The 16,833-nt window shown below is 42.9% G+C and overlaps 1 protein-coding gene across 5 annotated transcripts in view; it reads left to right on the plus strand.

The window, feature by feature from the left end:
• Positions 1 to 14,855, plus strand: part of Ewsr1 (EWS RNA binding protein 1) — a 31,062-nt gene extending 16,207 nt beyond the window's left edge. For 2 of the 5 annotated variants that reach the window (XM_041636249.1, XM_041636251.1), the window contains 11 exons: positions 1,842 to 2,053; positions 3,009 to 3,189; positions 5,893 to 5,930; positions 6,462 to 6,494; positions 6,893 to 7,011; positions 11,781 to 11,910; positions 12,996 to 13,118; positions 13,447 to 13,609; positions 13,849 to 13,946; positions 14,095 to 14,347; positions 14,473 to 14,855. In XM_041636249.1, the coding sequence (XP_041492183.1) occupies positions 1,842 to 2,053; positions 3,009 to 3,189; positions 5,893 to 5,930; positions 6,462 to 6,494; positions 6,893 to 7,011; positions 11,781 to 11,910; positions 12,996 to 13,118; positions 13,447 to 13,609; positions 13,849 to 13,946; positions 14,095 to 14,347; positions 14,473 to 14,512 (1,390 nt within the window). In that variant the 3' untranslated portion in view covers positions 14,513 to 14,855. Of the gene's footprint in view, positions 1 to 1,841; positions 2,054 to 3,008; positions 3,190 to 4,734; positions 5,835 to 5,892; positions 5,931 to 6,461; positions 6,495 to 6,892; positions 7,012 to 11,780; positions 11,911 to 12,995; positions 13,119 to 13,446; positions 13,610 to 13,848; positions 13,947 to 14,094; positions 14,348 to 14,472 lie in introns of those variants that run through there. The other 3 variants (XM_041636250.1, XM_041636252.1, XM_041636253.1) reach the window with 2 other exon arrangements.
• The last annotated feature ends 1,978 nt before the right edge of the window (positions 14,856 to 16,833 follow it).

Here is a 16,833-nt window from a genome sequence, read left to right on the forward strand (position 1 = left end):
TGAGTCTTTAAAAGTTAATTTGCTAAAATAGTTCCTGATCATCTATTTCATAGGTTAACACATTGAAAACAACAAGGACCAGAAGTGGGCAGGTTTTCTTGTTATTAAGATTTATTTATTTGTTTATTATGTATACAGTGTTCTGCCCTAAGAGGGCACCAGGTTTCGTTACATACAGATGGTGTAAGCCACCATGTGGTTTGCTGGGAATTGAACTCAGGACCTCTGGAAGAGCAACCAGTTCTCTGAACCTCTGAGCCATCTCTCCAGTCAGTCCAATGGGCAGGGTTTATAACTCTTCTTGGAAAGGAGGCCCATACCTGTCAACGTTAAAAACAGTTGCTCTTGGGCTGGAGAGATGGCTCAGCGGTTAAGAGCACTGGCTGCTCTTCCAGAGGTCCTGAGTTCAATTCCCAGCAACCACATGGTGGTTCACAACCATCTGTACTGAGATCTGGCACCCTCCTCTGGCGTGTGGGCATACATGGAGGCAGAATGTTGTATATATAATAAATAAATAAATCTTTAAAAAAAAAAAAAACAGTTGCTCTGGAAAGTTGAACTGGTGTGCGTAGTTGTGCATTTTAACAGCTGTGGAAAGGTGTAACAAATGCACATATTTATGCTTCATTGAGCATTAGGTTTTTTGTTTCTTTTTTTCTTTATAGACAGCATTTCTCTCTGTTGCCTTGGCTTTTCAGGAATTTGCTCTGTAGATCAGGCTGGCCTCAAACTCAGATCTGCCTGTCTCTCCAGTGCTAGAATTAAAGGCATATCATCACTAAGTCTGGCTTTGGAGAGGCTTTTAAGGGTTTGGTTTGGGGTTAGGGTGTGTGTGTGTGTTTTGGTTAGTTGGTTTTGGGTTTTGTGAGTAGCTCTAGCTATCCTGGAATTCGCTCTGTACATCAGGCTGGCCTCATTCAGAAATCCTCCTGCCTCTGCCTCCCAAGTTCTGGAACAGGTTTGTGCCCCTAGCCCCCAAGTTCTGGAACAGGTTTGTGCCCCTACTGCCCAGCTAAGTTTTGTTTTATTTTTAATAGTATGTATAGATACATAGATTACTTGCTGGGTAGTTTCACAGAGACTTTGATACAACATCTTTGATAGAACAACCCTAAGGTTTATTCCTAGACTTCTAAGGATGTTTAAAAGATTGAAACTATAACAAAGCAATTTTGAGTCTGAAGGAAAAACAGGTATTTTAGGAGTGGCATACACACATGTTCACACTGTACCATAAAACCGTGACTCAGAACATCATAGTCACCACTCAGCTTATTAGATGACTGGAGTAGAAAACTCTTGCCTAGTGTATGAGGCTCTAGTTTGGAGCCTTGGTGCTACAAAAAGAAAGGAAGGCGTTCTTGGAACCAAATACCTCACTTGAGTCTTTGTCCTTACTTTCAGTGTCATTTTTCACTGCATTAGTTGTTTCTAAGGGCACATATACAACATATTCTGCCCATCTGATCTCCTGGATTTGCCTTAAATGTAGTTCAAAATAAATATTGTTTTAAATGGGAGCTCTAATCTGCAGCTCAGAACATACATGAGTTGTTTTAATTTTCTCTCTTCCATTTAAAGCTTTGTTATTATAAATACAAAAAAAATGTTGCCTTGGCCAGATACAGTGAAGCATACCAGCACTCGTGAAGTTAAGGCAGAAACGTTGTGTGTAGGTGGAAGAATAGCCTGGGCTACGCATATCGTAAGACTCATGACAATGAAAATAGTAACTATTAGGATACCCATAAATGTCTTGTATTTGGAGTCTTGGGGAAAATAGCATGCCTTTTTTTTTTTTCCTTTCTGAAAACTTTTTTTTTCTTTCTTTCTTTCAGCTACTCCTCTTCACAGCCAACTAGTTACGATCAGAGCAGTTACTCTCAGCAGAACACCTATGGGCAACCGAGCAGCTATGGACAGCAGAGTAGCTATGGTCAACAAAGCAGCTATGGGCAGCAGCCTCCCACTAGTTACCCCCCTCAGACTGGATCCTACAGCCAGGCTCCAAGTCAATATAGCCAACAGAGCAGCAGCTACGGGCAGCAGAGTGAGTTGCTAAGAGAGAGAAATAAATATGAGTGTTTGTGCTTGGAGTTTCTGAAAATGGGGGCTGTTTGTTACCACTGTTTGCTTCTGGGGTCTGGGGTATGAGTATGAGGCATAACATCCTGGAGAATAGTCTGGGTGCCCCAGTAGGATTCAGTCAGCAGGGTGGGCTGTCTCAGAGAGTAGGGCTGGCATTCTTTAGGACCTGCCCCAAATCATTAAGAGTGGAAAGGTAGCTGTAGAGGGCTACTGGGGTTTCTGATAGCCAAGTAAAATCTGTGTATTTTGATTTTTGTGTGAATCCGTAAAGCAGAGGAACAGAGTCCTTACTGTAGTTTGGAGGAATTTTTAAAACTTTAGGATATGAGTGGGGTGGAACTGATTTTTTTGTTTTGTTTTGTTTTCTGCTGGGGTTTAAGCCCAGGATCTTAAAAACAAGTTCTACCATGGAGTCCCTGTGCTTATACTTATATTTGGAGAAGTAACTGAAACCTAAAAGTATCTCTATTAACTATTTGATATCTGCCTCACTTGTTGCTTTTTTTGGACAGGGATTTTCTGGGTAGCCCTGGCTGTCCCTTTTGTTTCATCTCTGATTTTTTTACTGGAATAACTAAGGGTCCTTGCTATATAACTCAGAGTCCTAGAAAACCCGGCTCTACTTTTATTTCTGGAGGGTGGTGCAAAGAACTGCTTTTGGAGGCCCAAACCTGTGAATGTGTTTTTTTTTTCCAAGACACCTTTTCCCTTTGGAAGGGTTTATTATAGCCTGGCTGTACAAGAATGTGTTGGCCTTGTTGAGTCGTCAATAGTTCTTTAAGGGAGCCTTCTGGTAGAAGTACTTCCAGTGTAGTACATATACAGTTGCTTATAATTGAGGGGATCATGATTCCAAGAGAGGGTGTCAGGCAGTGGTATAAATGTCCGTGACTTACAGATGTGACTCTTTTCCTCAGGTTCATTCCGACAGGACCACCCCAGTAGCATGGGTGTTTATGGGCAGGAGTCTGGAGGATTTTCCGGACCAGGAGAGAACCGGAGCATGAGTGGCCCTGATAACCGGGGCAGGGGAAGAGGGGGATTTGATCGTGGAGGCATGAGCAGAGGTGGGCGGGGAGGAGGACGCGGTGGAATGGGGTAAGAGCAAACCTTTTCTCCTTTTACCTAATTTTGCTTCATCCATAGGATTTTCAATGGGAAGAAGGGACTGAAAGACATAAGAAATTTATTCCACATTTCCATGGACAATCTGTTGAGGTCAAGCTATCTTCTAAAACATGGAAATGTCATTTAAGTGGCAGTTTGCTTTTTTTTCCCTGCCAGTAACCTTTGTTGGGTTGGGGTGAACAAATAATGGCTTTGAAACTAGAGCTTTCAGTCCCCTTCATGGTATTGAGAGGTGAGAACCTCTTTGGGTAATAGATTTGGGATGGAACACACACAACCATCTAACAACCTAGGTTTTAACTAGTGAACTTTGAACGGTTGTCTTAAAATATTTGGTGTATGTACTGCAGAAAAAGGATGCAGCTGTTTTCCAGTGTTTGTACCCAGAATTGTTGAACATGATGAAGACTGGCCCCGTAACTCTTAAACCATGGCCTGAGTTGGAGCACAGAACAATCTAATAACTTTTTTACAGAGTAATGTGTATGAGTGTAGCATCGCTCCCTATTGGAGATTTTAAAAGTCTAAATTGGTTTGACCATTGTGATTGATGCCACGATCTGGTTTAGAAAACTGTTTAGATCAGTAACGTGACCCTGCTGCCTCTGCTTTCCCTTCCCTCCCTCCTTCCATCCCTCGTTCCTTTCTGGTGTCTATACTTTGATGAAGGTGAGGTATGATGTTAGTGGTTAACATAATCCAGATTTAGTTATGTGTGTGTTCTGTCCCTATATAAACTAGTAAAAAAGTTATGCAGAATGTTGTAGTGAATATAAATTTGATTGGGGTAACTTCAAAAAAAGCTAGCAATTCTTTTTTGTAGAAACAAACTTCAAAACGATGAATTTGACCTATTCACGTACTAGCAAATTTTTATACTGCTGAAAGATAGTTAATGTTTTGTTTAATTCTGCATAACTTTAATAAAGTCTTAAGTGAAATCTTTATTGGAAAAAGCTATTTCATAACATGCAAATTTTTATGAATAATTTGACAAAGTAAAAATTGGTCTTCTGATTTGGATATCATTCCATTATAAAGGTTTCACGTCTTTATGGATGTTTTAAAATAGACATAGACACTTGAAATTACTATCATCACGTCTCAAATCACCTAGAATTCTTAGTATTTTTCAATTGCAAAAGCAATTTGAAGTTTATTCATCTTAATACTCCAGAAGTAATGATTCTACTGACTCTGTTAGACTACTATTAGAGGGGCCCATCTTTCTGGATATGAGAAGTCTCTCCTGGAGCCATAGAAGAGACCATGGCCTGCCCCATAGGTTTTTAACAGACTGTGAAGCAGTCTGTTGGATCCTGTGAGGACAGGACACGGGACAGTTCCCTTTCCCTTTTTTTATTGTGGTGTGGTGATGGTTTTCAGTGTCTGCTCCAGGTAAGGCGCTCAATGTTGTTAACATGCCCTTTTTCATTGCCTCAGTATTTTGATATTTTCATTGGCTGTTAAACGTGGAAACTTTTTAACATGCTTTGTCGCATTTATATGCTACAGGTTACAAAGTGAGAGCCTTGTATACACTTCAATACTTAAAAAGTACCCGTACTCAGTACTCAGCCGGCAGCATAATGAAAAGTGGGACTAGACACGGTGTCCATATGGAGAGGAAAAATATACATAGAATATTTTAAACAAAATGTATTCATTGTATAAATGGAATCCTTCTGTAACTTTGGTAACTGCATACTTGTTGTTTGGTAATGAACCAGAGGAGGTATAATACTCTAGAATTGTGTAACATTAAAGTGTAAACTTTGTGTTTGAAGAGAGAGAACATTTTATGGTGTGTACTTTTAAAAGAGAAGCAAAGCTGCATGCAACAGCTTGAAATTAATTGTATATTTAGGTATTAAAGGTGCAATACTGGTTAAGAAAACGTCAGGTCTTCCCACTGGGGAGCTACCTTTTTTAATTTTAGAAAGTGCTGCCTTCTCCTCTCCCCAAAAAAACCCGACAACTCATCTTCCCTCTCCTCTCTGTATTATAGTGTATATATTGCCATAGTCTTCTTAACTGGTATGTCTATAAAGTTGCACCCCCAGTCCGCTGAGCCTTGGTATTTGTTGTAAATTCTCCTTTCACAGTAACTGTTGAATCCATTAGGGCCCTGGACTGTATGGCTTTATGCTGAAGATTGGCTGGATGCGTCCTCTGATGTGTGTTGTAGACATTTAATGTGGTTGTCTCCTGCTCTATTATACTGTTACTTGTTAGGAAGCCTAGGGCCTCATTTGGCTCTCCCTTGGGAGAGGTTGAGGGTGCACCTTTATGAACGTGGAAAGGTTCATCACAGCAATTGTCTCCGCCTTCACAGATCTATACCAAGCTCCCTGGTGTTTCAGCTGATGGGGTGGGTGTTTGGGTCTAGGGTTTTTTTTTCCTTCCTTAATTTGCCAAGTATTGCACTATTAATACCAGCCCCTGACATGAAAGAAATCAGCCACACTGGTGTGTCCAATCAAACAAGCAAGGTTGTATATTAAGGAAATTTGAGCAAGCTGCCCTGAAGAAAGGCATAGTGACAAGATGAGAGAGATGCATTGTTTGGAGATGTGTTTAGCCAGTGCCCTTCTTCCCCACGAGCCCCGCAAGGCTCAGAGCGGTACTGGCTTTTAAAGGGAAAGGCCTTCATTTCTTCGTTTATCCCCCCAGCAGCGCTGGAGAGCGAGGTGGCTTCAATAAGCCTGGTGGTAAGTTTTTGAGTATTACCATGGATAGTGTTTAAAAAAAAATACAGTCAGTTTTTAGAAAACTATAATTTTTACTAGTTTCATAAGTGGTTTAAAAATGATCTATACAAAAGAGACTAATGGGTACTGCCGGCATTGTCTTAGGGGTTATAAGGTTAACCTATGGTTACAAAACAAAGGGTAACTTGAAGTATTGAGCAACTGCTTCTATAATATGGGGGAGAGTACAGCTTTAATTTGGTTTATGTGGAGGAAAGGTTTTGGCTTTAATTTAACACTAATTTGGCACATAAGGCATTAAGAGTGTATTTGGTTAATGGTTTAGAAACAAACGAGCAAAGGAAAAAGAAACCCTAGCAAACTTCACAAACGCTAAAGGGGCACTGCTCCATTTTAGCAGTGCGGGTCATTTTGAATTAATGAGTCCCCCATCAAATGGTGGTGTAGTAGATAGCTGTGTGTGTTTGTAAGATTTGTAGCTTGCAAGGCTTGCACTAATAATATCTTATATGATCTTTTCCTGGTTGGCAGGACCCATGGATGAAGGACCAGATCTTGATCTAGGTAACTTGGAGTTCTTGAACTTTGTGCTATTTTGAGTAAATACCATAGAAATAAGAGTTCAGCAACCTTGCCCCCCCCCCCAAAAAAAAGGACAGAGAGAGAATTCAGTAGCCTTATAGACTGATGCCATTCTTGGCAAAGACAGACAACTTGGGGCTTCCTTTTACAATTGTTTTAAAATAACCAAAAATTTCCATCTTACTGTCAGTATGATTGGTAGTTCTCTTGCTTTTGTTATGAATATTGTTTGATAAAATGTTCAGTTGCTTAAGAAGTCCCTATTCTTAGCTCCTGATGGGGTGAGTTTGAAAAAAGAGAATTAGCAGTTTGAGGTCAGCTTATCTCTCCCCACTATTAATACAGACAGTAATTCTACTTTATCTTATTTTCTCTGGAAGGCCTTCCTATAGATCCTGATGAAGATTCTGACAACAGTGCAATTTATGTGCAAGGTTTAAATGACAATGTGACCCTGGATGATCTGGCAGACTTCTTTAAGCAATGTGGGGTTGTCAAGGTAAATGGCTAGTGATCAAGTGATCCAGCAGAAATTGAGCCAACAAGACATGTTTGAAATAGCAAAACCATGCCAAGAATTATTGATGAAGTTCCCTGACTCTTTTGTCGATGGATATGTACCTTGTAGTTTACTCCTTAAAACACTGTGTGGTGTAAGACCCTGTGTTAAGGCCTGAGTGCTATAACCCAGTGATGGAACACTTGCCTGATGTACATAATATAATGCACAAGGCCCTTAAGGCTACAAAAATAAATAGCTTCTTCTCCTGTTAGTTTGGTTTCTGTTGGGGGGGGGGGATGTTATTGTTATCGTCTTCTCTCCCACCCCCATCCCCCCCCAAACAAGTTCTCTTAATACAGGATAGCCTGATCTTTCTGCCTCCACCTTCCAAGTGCCAGGTTTATAGTCTGGTACTACTGCACCAACTTTAGCCAGTTTTTATGATGAAAAATGCTAAGCAACTGTTGATTCTTTTATTAAATCTGCTGTTTTGTTGTTTGTTTTTTAATTTAAAGATAAACTTGTCATTTTCTGTTAAGGAAAAAAAATAAACATAGGTTTTTCTTGATATTCCCTGAATAGTTAATTACTTGGAGACATGGTTTCAAATTATTAATTGTTCAAATGCTTATACAAACACTAGGAATAAACTGTGTAATACTTAGAGGCATTTAAATGCTTACAGATTTATTTTTCAATAAGAATTGAAGGGTTGCTAGGATGTCTGAGTTCAAGGCAAGTCTGGAGTGCTCAGAAAAACCCAGTCACATAGGGAATTTAACAACAACAAACAATTAGAATTTTATGAATTTTGATTTTGTTTTAAGGCAGAGTCTCACTATGAAGCTCCAGCTGGCCTGGAACTCACAGAGTGCCACATGCTTCTCCCTTCCTAGTATTGGGATTAAAGGTGTGTACCACACACCTGATTTAGATATATACTCTAATTACTTGGCCTATTACAATTGAGTTCATCCTTAGACTTAAATTTTATTTTCATCTCTAAAATATATAGTTTCAATAATGTTTTATTTCACATTCCTATTAAGCAGCCAAATTCTGAAAATATAATACACTAGTAAATTAGGGCAAGTGTGGTGATCCCTCTTGGGGTGTGTGTTCCCGTCCCCACCCCCATACACACACAACAGGGTCTCTCTGTGTAACAGCCCTGGCAATCCTGGAACTTACTCTGAAGAGTAGGCAGGCTGGCCTCAAACTCACAGAGATCAGTCTGCTTCTGCCTCCTGAGTGCTGGGATGAGCCAGCGCTGCCCAGCTATGGTGACATACCTTTAATCCCAGCTCTCTGGAGGCAAAGACAGGTAGATTTCTATGAGTTCAAGACCAGCCTGTTCTGCATAGTGAGACCCTATCTCAAAAATAACAGCAGCAAAAAGATTGACTTATTATTTTATAAGTGTTTTGTCTGTGTGTGCACTGTGTGCATGTCTGGTACTCTCAGAGGAGAGAAGAAAGGTGAGATATCCCTGGAACTGGAATTACAATTATGAGCTGCGATGTGGGTGCTGGGAATTGAACCCAACTGTTCTAAAAAAGAGCAGCCAGTGCTCTTAACTAATAAACGAACTCTAGCCCTGTATAGATTGAGTGCTAATCCTTGTCTGTTGGAAGTACCTTCTTTCAGCCTTTATCTTCTTGTTCATGTACTTGTATTCTTTTGGTGACTAGAAGTTCTTTATAGGTTGCTTTGATTTTTGTTGTCGTTGGTTTGTTTTTGTTTTTTTTTTTTTGTTTGGTTGGTTGGTTGGTTGGTTGGTTGGTTTTTCAAGACAAGGCTTCTGTGTGTAATAGTCTTAACTGCCCCGGAACTAACTTTTGTAGATCAGGCTGACCTGGAACTCAAAGATCCACCTGCCTTTGCCTCCTGAGTGCTGGGAATAAAGGCGTGCGCCACTAACTCCCTGGCGCCATGGCTTGTTTTTTTGTTTTTGTTTTTTTAAAGATGAATGGCATGAAGCTGGCCATGTAAACTAGGCTGATAATCCTGCCTGTTTCTTCCCCAGAGCTAGGATTAAAAGCACATTGCTACCACACCTGGCTGGACTAGAAGTTCTTGGTTTAAATATTGTTAGCTATCAGATCTGCTCTTTGTTGACTTCTTTTTCTTTTTCCTGTTTACGGGCCCTTGTGACATCTTACTGAAAGGTTTACCCATATGTAACTATTGGCTGACTGGTGCACTTGGTTGATTTGTCTGACAGCTTTGTTCTGAGTCTCCATAGCCAGGAAAATAGGTTCTTCTGTATTGTCTGTCTTTACAGTTAAGATCCATATGTTTGTGTAAATGTGGGCGTATATATACACGATCCACAGGATATCTCTAGAGGTCAGAGGTCAATTTGAGGGTCATGTCTCTCCTTCCCCTTTGTAGGATGCAGGGATTGTGTCAGTTGTCTGATCAGCCCTCTTTGCACAGTTGCTGTCCAGTCTGCAGTACAGGTTTAACCCCATCTATAACATCTCTGAGTGTTTGTCTCTGAATTGCATGCATGTAGATGCGCCCAAGAAGGCTAGAAGAGGGTATCTTTGGTGAAACTGGAGCTACCAGCAGTTGCAAAGTCTGGCATCAGTATTGTAAATTGAACACAGGTCCTTTGTAAGAATACCCCATGTTCTCTATGTGTATGCATACACAGACATTCACCATATGCTGTTATATTTTCTGTTGTCCTATCCACTCTGGGCAAAAGTGAAAGTCCAAATTCTGTACTTATATTTTATGTTTGAGATGTTGATTATTAGCCAGGTGTGGTGACATGCTTCTAACCCCAGCACTCCAGAGGCAGGGGGCAGGCCAACCTCCGAGTTGGCGCCAGCCATGGCTTCACAGGGAGATCCTGGGGGACAGGGGGTCTGTTGATTACTTCTGTTTAGTTTGTTGTATTTAAAAGTGCATCTCAATGTGTATATGGAGATAAAAGGATGACTTGTAAATCAGTGAGTTCTCCACCATGTTAGAGATCAACTCAGGTTGACTTGGCAATATGCACCTTTTCCTGCTGAGCCAGCTTGTCAGTCTCTGTGTGGTTGGTTGGTTGGTTTTTCAGGACAGGGTTAGCTGTCCTGAAACTCACTCTGTAGACCAGGCTGGCCTTGAACTCAAACTCACAGAGAACCGCCTGCCTCTGCCTCCTGAGTACTGGGATTAAAGGTGTACTCTAGCACCATCCAGCCAACTGTTTGGGGCGGGGCTGTATGGAGACAGACTGATAGATACATGCATGTGTACATGCACATAGAGTTCTAGTATTAATTGGGTTAATAATTAACTCTGGTTAAGTCAGTAATTTGCCATCGGTTTTGTGGGACTGGAGAGATTGCTTAGGAGTCAAGAGCACTGGTTCCTTTTCCAGAGGACCTAGGTTCAGTTCTCAGCACCCACATGACAGCTCACAGTTGTCTGTAACTCCAGTCTCAAGGGGTCCAGCACATAAATAGTATGCTGACATTCACAGGTAGAATGCTCATTCATTTTGGGCTGGGTAGATAGGTGATTTAACAGTTAAAGAGCATCTTTCCCAAGTCCTAACACAACCCTATGTAACTGCAGTTCCAGGGGATCTGACATCCTTTTCTGGATTCTGTGATTATTTGCATACATGAGATACACGTGCATACATGCAGGCATTCTGGGCTATAAAATCTTTTTTAAATGACGTTTTGTTTATATGACTTTTGCTGTATTCTTTCCTGTGTTTTTTAAAAATGGTATTGATTGCCAGGCAGTGGCCTCTTGGGAGGCCAGCCTGGTCTACAGAGCAGTCCCAGGACTGCCAGGGGTAGACAGAGAAACCCTGTCACAAAAACAAAAAATGGTATTGACTGACACATGTATAATTTTAGGATTTTTGAAACAGTGTCTCACTCCCTGTTGCCCAGTCTTACCTAGAACCAGTGATGATCCTTCTGTCTCACCCTTCTGAGTGCTGAGATTATAGGCATGAGCAACTATCCCCAGTTTGCATCATTGCTAAGTAATGAAGAGCACTTGCTGCCTTACCATATTCAGTTTCCAGCACTCACATGGTGAACCACAACCATGACTTAAGTTCCAGGGGATCTGACACCCTGTGCTGGCCTCTGAAGGCTCACACATACATATATTTTTTTTTATTATTTTTTAATTTTTTTTATTTTTATTTATTTATTTTTTGTGTTTTTTTTTTGTTTGTTTGTTTGTTTGTTTTTCGAGACAGGGTTTCTCTGTGGTTTTGGAGCCTGTCCTGGAACTAGCTTTGTAGACCAGGCTGGTCTCGAACTCACAGAGATCCGCCTGCCTCTGCCTCCCGAGTGCTGGGATTAAAGGCATGCGCCACCACCGCCCGGCCACATATAATTTTTTTTTTAAGTCTTAATACTGTGAAAGATGGCTCAATGAGATAAAAATGTTTGGTCAGCCAGTGACAGCCCATGCCTTTAATCCCACCAGGGCTACACAGAAAAACCCTGTCTAGAAAAATATCCAGCACCACCCCCGAAAAAAAAGACAGAAATGCTTTTCAGCAATTTATGTGTGTGAATGTTTGGCTTGTTTTGTTTCGTTTTGGTACAGGGTTAATCTGTGTAGTCCTGGCTGTCCAGGAACTCAGTCTGTAGACCAGGCTGGCCTTGAATTTACAGAGATCAGATCACCTATCTTTGTCTCCCGAGTGCTAGGATTAAAGGAGTACACCGCCCTGTAACTATGAACTTCTTTAAGGCTCGGGTGGTATAGTCACATCCTAATTATTGTTTTATCTGTAGATGAACAAGAGAACTGGGCAACCCATGATCCACATCTACTTGGATAAGGAGACAGGAAAGCCTAAAGGTGATGCCACAGTGTCCTATGAAGATCCGCCAACTGCCAAGGCTGCTGTGGAATGGTTTGATGGTATGATGTGCTCTTTGTTGCTCTGAATTCTGCTCACTCAGGCATATTTAGGAACTTAGAGCAGTTGTGTGTGTGTGTGACCTTCCGAGAGAGCATATGCTATACTGGAAACCATTAAAATAGAGTCTAGATGCAGAAACCTTTTCTGGACCACAGTATAGGAGGAGGGAGGAATTTGAGAGCTTAAACACTAAGATGGTCTACTACAGAAGTTGCTCATCATGTTCCTCTTCAACTGTTAAAGCACACAGACACTACCCCTGGGTCAGAATATCCCTTTAATGTGTGTTTTATTGCAAAGGTGCCTTGCTTAAGCTCACCTAATGTGTACAGACCCTGGGTTCGGTTTCTAGTGCCATGAGAGAGACATACACAGGAGGGAAAATGTCTTTGTCCCAATATACATTGATTGTTTCAACAGCCAGCACCAAGTTCTGATAATTAGGCTAGGGCAGTTGCATCTTTGGGGCGGGGAATCTTCAAGACTGGGTTTCTTAGTGTAGACCAGGCTGGCCTTGAACTCAGATCCTTCTGCCTCACGAGTGCTGAGTTTTATTCCTAGGCCTTTGATGTCTTTTAAATAACATTTTCATTGTGTGGGCAAGCTGGTTTCAAATGTGGCAGTCTCTGTACCATATGCTAGGATTACAAGAGTATGCCACATACCTTGCTTAAATAAATATCTTTAACAGCCTTTGTTCTCTCCATTTTTCTTTCCTGGCTTATCATCTAGTCCAGGCTGGCCAAAACTCCACATGCGGCTATTGATGACTTATGCTTCCTGATCTTCCAGGCCTACTCTGCTTCCAAATACTGAAATTATAAGCATTAGCTAGCTGGCTACCATGCTCAGTCTTATTCAGAGCTAGGGATTGAACCCAAACCTTTGTACATGTTAAACAAACCCTACCAACTGTGACATATCTCCAATCATACCAGGAAAGATCCTAGAGATTTGAGAGAGCAGGTTTTTATGCTTCCGGAGGTAGACAAGTTCGGTAAGGGGGAATTTGTTGTAAAGTGTCTGCTTGAAGAGAGAAGAGTTGAAATGTGAGGATCACTGATGTTCTATTATCTTTTTCCAGGAAAAGATTTTCAAGGAAGCAAACTTAAAGTTTCTCTTGCCCGAAAGAAGCCTCCAATGAACAGCATGCGGGGTGGCATGCCACCTCGTGAGGGCAGAGGGATGCCACCACCACTTCGTGGAGGTATTAATCGGGCACTTTTCTGTTACTTTTTAAACAGGGTTGGTTTGGTTTTTTTTTTTCCCCCAGTAATTTTTGCCCTTGAGAAACTTAATAGAGCAACAAATTAAGAAAAGGGTGTGTAAAGTTGATACTAGACGATTGAGCCAACATTGCGTGTTTGTACTATTGTGTTAACTGGCTAGAGGGGGTGGAAGTTCCTTCCAGAGAACCTCTGCTTGGATGGAATTACACAGAAAGAATAGCATTCATGGCCAGCACTCTGGGCCCGGTGGAAGAATTTCCTGTAGCAAAGTTGGAATGAAGAGGTGACTATTGACTATTGTTGCAGGTCCTGGTGGCCCTGGAGGTCCTGGAGGGCCCATGGGTCGCATGGGAGGCCGTGGAGGAGACAGAGGAGGCTTCCCCCCACGAGGACCACGGGGCTCCCGAGGGAACCCCTCTGGAGGAGGAAATGTCCAGCACCGAGCCGGAGATTGGCAGTGTCCCAATCCGTATGTACCTCCCCCTGCAGACTGAGAGCCTGCTAGTGGTGTCACCCCATTCCCACTCGGGCAGTACTGTTGAGGGTATGGATCTGATTGAGCTGCTGGGGTGCATCGCTCGCTGCCTGAGACTTTGTGCAGACCTAGTGTTTCATGCCTGGAATCCCATGATTGTGGATAGAATGGTGTGGCTCTCTCTACTTCCCTCTGTTCTGTTGGTGATTTCTGCTGTGTACAACTTTATGCAGGGGCTGTGGAAACCAGAACTTTGCCTGGAGAACAGAATGCAACCAGTGTAAGGCCCCCAAGCCTGAGGGCTTCCTCCCGCCACCCTTCCCACCTCCGGGTAGGTAGAGGTTTCCTGGAGCCCCTCAGCTTCCTGGTGATTGAGTAGTGTCTGCTCTAGGAGAAGGATTAGCAGATCCACCACTGTGTCCTCAGAGCCTCAGCCTCTACTCTTCTGACTGACTCTACTGCCACTATTCCTGCCTTAGGTGGTGATCGTGGCCGAGGCGGCCCTGGTGGTATGCGGGGAGGAAGAGGTGGACTTATGGACCGTGGTGGTCCTGGAGGAATGTTCAGAGGTGGCCGAGGTGGAGACAGAGGTGGCTTCCGAGGTGGCCGTGGCATGGACCGAGGTGGCTTTGGTGGAGGAAGACGAGGTGGTCCTGGGGGTCCTCCTGGACCATTGATGGAACAGATGGGAGGAAGAAGAGGCGGACGTGGAGGACCTGGGAAAATGGATAAGTATGTGGTGGGGAGAGCACTGCCCTTGCCAGCCTCTGCTGCAGTGAGTCTCCTGGAGCACCCGGGCTCTCATAGGGCTCTGTCTTTCTTCCTCATTCTAACTAAAGCCTCCCTTTACTTTGCAGAGGCGAGCACCGTCAGGAACGTAGAGACCGGCCCTACTAAAGAGACCTGCAGAGCTGCATTGACGACCAGATTTATTTTTTAAACCAGAAAATGTTTTAAATTTATAATTCCATATTTATAATGTTGGCCACAACATTATGATTATTCCTTGTCTGTACTTTAGTATTTTCACCATTTGTGAACAAACATTAAAACAAGTTAAATGGTAGTGTGCTGAGTTTTTTTTTTTTCCTTTTAAAGATGGTTGTTTTAAGACTTAACAGTGGGAACCCCTTGTGAGCATGCTCAGTATCATTGTGGAGAACCAAGAGGGCCTCTAATTGTAACAATGTTCATGGTTGTGATTTTTTTAAATAAAATTCCAAATGTTTATAAACTGTCATCCTTCTCAGCCTCTGTTAATGCAGTCTCCTGTTTAGTTTTTTCCAGCCCTTACTGGATGGGAACAGTTGACTTAGGGGTGTTCTTGAAAGGGTGAACCTTTGGAAACCTGTGCCTACAGAGTGAGGTGGAAGGTAGGCTTTACTGCATCGTTTGCACCCCTACTTGTGGAAGACTGAGCCAGCCATCAGGCCTTTAGTCATCCCAACTCCACTTAGCCAAGCCCACAGGATCATTCAGTGTCTTCACTGAGACAATAGACCTAAATCGCCGCGACCTCTGCAGTGCCAACAGGTCAGTCTTAGTTCCTTTTTCCTGCCCCCTTCCTGACTCAGGGCTTTCACACCCAGCTGATCTCCCACCCTGCCTCTTTTAGTTTTTTGAGACAGGTTTTCCCTGTGTAGACCAGGCTGGCCTTGAACTCGAGATCTGCCCGCCTCTGCCTCCTAAGTGCTGGGATTGAAGGTCTGAGCCACCATGCCAGGTCCCTACCCTGTACTTGTAACTCAGTTGGCATCTTTCTTACAAGAGCTGCCTCGGCTTCAGTCTGACCAGAAGTAGGCCTTGGTTCTTTAACCATTAGTACCCCACACCAGCTTCCATATTAGTCTACATTCCTGGACATCACAAACTGGGCTCCCTTTTCTCAGGCCAGAGCAGCTTAAGGTCATCCAAACATTTAAAAACTGCCATGCCTGAGGCAGATCCACCCTTCCCAAAACCTGATCTTGACTAGTGCCTCACCCACACCCAGCTCTTGATCACTACAGTCAAGCACCACACAGTCAGTGCCTTCAGACAGCTGTCAGATACCATGTCAAATGTCTTAACATGTTAACTCCAAACACCTGATTGGAGAGGTTAAAGAACTTAGCATTTAATCAAGTGTGTTGGTGCACACTCTGGCCAGGACTCAGGAGGCTAAAATACAATCATGAATTGAGGTCACAAATACTGAAGACTGGAGATAGGATAGGGTTCAGTGGTGGAACACTTTGACTGGAGATGTGCCTAAACACCCAGGTAGTATAGATTCTGAATCCATAAGACCGATGGATGCCAGGAGGGAGGAAAGGAAGGACAGCAAATAGAATTTCTGAAATAGTCTTGTGGCCACACATCACAGGTCTTGACAAAAGTGGGGTCATGTGGGAAGAGGCTGGGAGTATCCCTCAGTGCAATCAGAATTCAGGGCAGCAGTTAACTTCCCTGCCACCCATTCTGCCTCAGTTCTGAAGGATGTAGGGGTACCACTCAAGGGGACTGCCTTAAGCCTTTGCTTTGTTCTGTTACAGAATACAGGAAGCTGGTCATGTTCACACACACAGTGAGTGCAATAAAACTGCTATACTGTTCAGTTGAAGGCCAGCTAGGAAACATCATGGACCCTACTGCAAAACAAATAGGAAAATGGTCGTGTGTTCATACCAGGAGCCATTGCCTCAAGATTATTGTCCCTCGAGGCATCCCAGAACACAACCCTTTTGTTGTTCTAGATGATTCTGCTGTATGTGTAGGATCTGCAAGAAACCCAAGGCTACACAGTGGCCCTGAGCTGGCTACCTTGATCACGGTCCTCCAGTGTTCTGGTCACATCCATGAGGTCTGCATTCACTGCTGCCATGTCAGGGAATCCCAATGTTAAAGGCTGCCGTGTGGAGCAAGACGCAAACAAGCCCCAGCTCAAGGGACTGGAAGAGTTGTCTTTGTTGCTCCTCCCTTCAGAAGGTTGGTAGACATCACCAAGCCACACCGAGTACTATTTTTAACTCTTGTGATGACTACAGTCCTATTTTACAGATGAAACCATTAAGGCTTAGTGAGCTTAACTAAGAAGCAGTTTCAAGATTGAAACATTCCAGGCTGCAGAAATGGCTCAGAGGTTAAGAGCACTGGCTCCTCTACCAGAACACCTGGGTTAGTTCAAGTCCCAAAACCACATGGTGGTTCACAACTATCTATAATGAGATCTGATTCCG

This window comes from Microtus oregoni, unplaced genomic scaffold, assembly GCF_018167655.1.
Source record: "Microtus oregoni isolate MIOR12 unplaced genomic scaffold, Mior012 000049F_ref0000343, whole genome shotgun sequence".
In the NCBI taxonomy this organism is placed as follows: Eukaryota; Metazoa; Chordata; class Mammalia; order Rodentia; family Cricetidae; genus Microtus; species Microtus oregoni.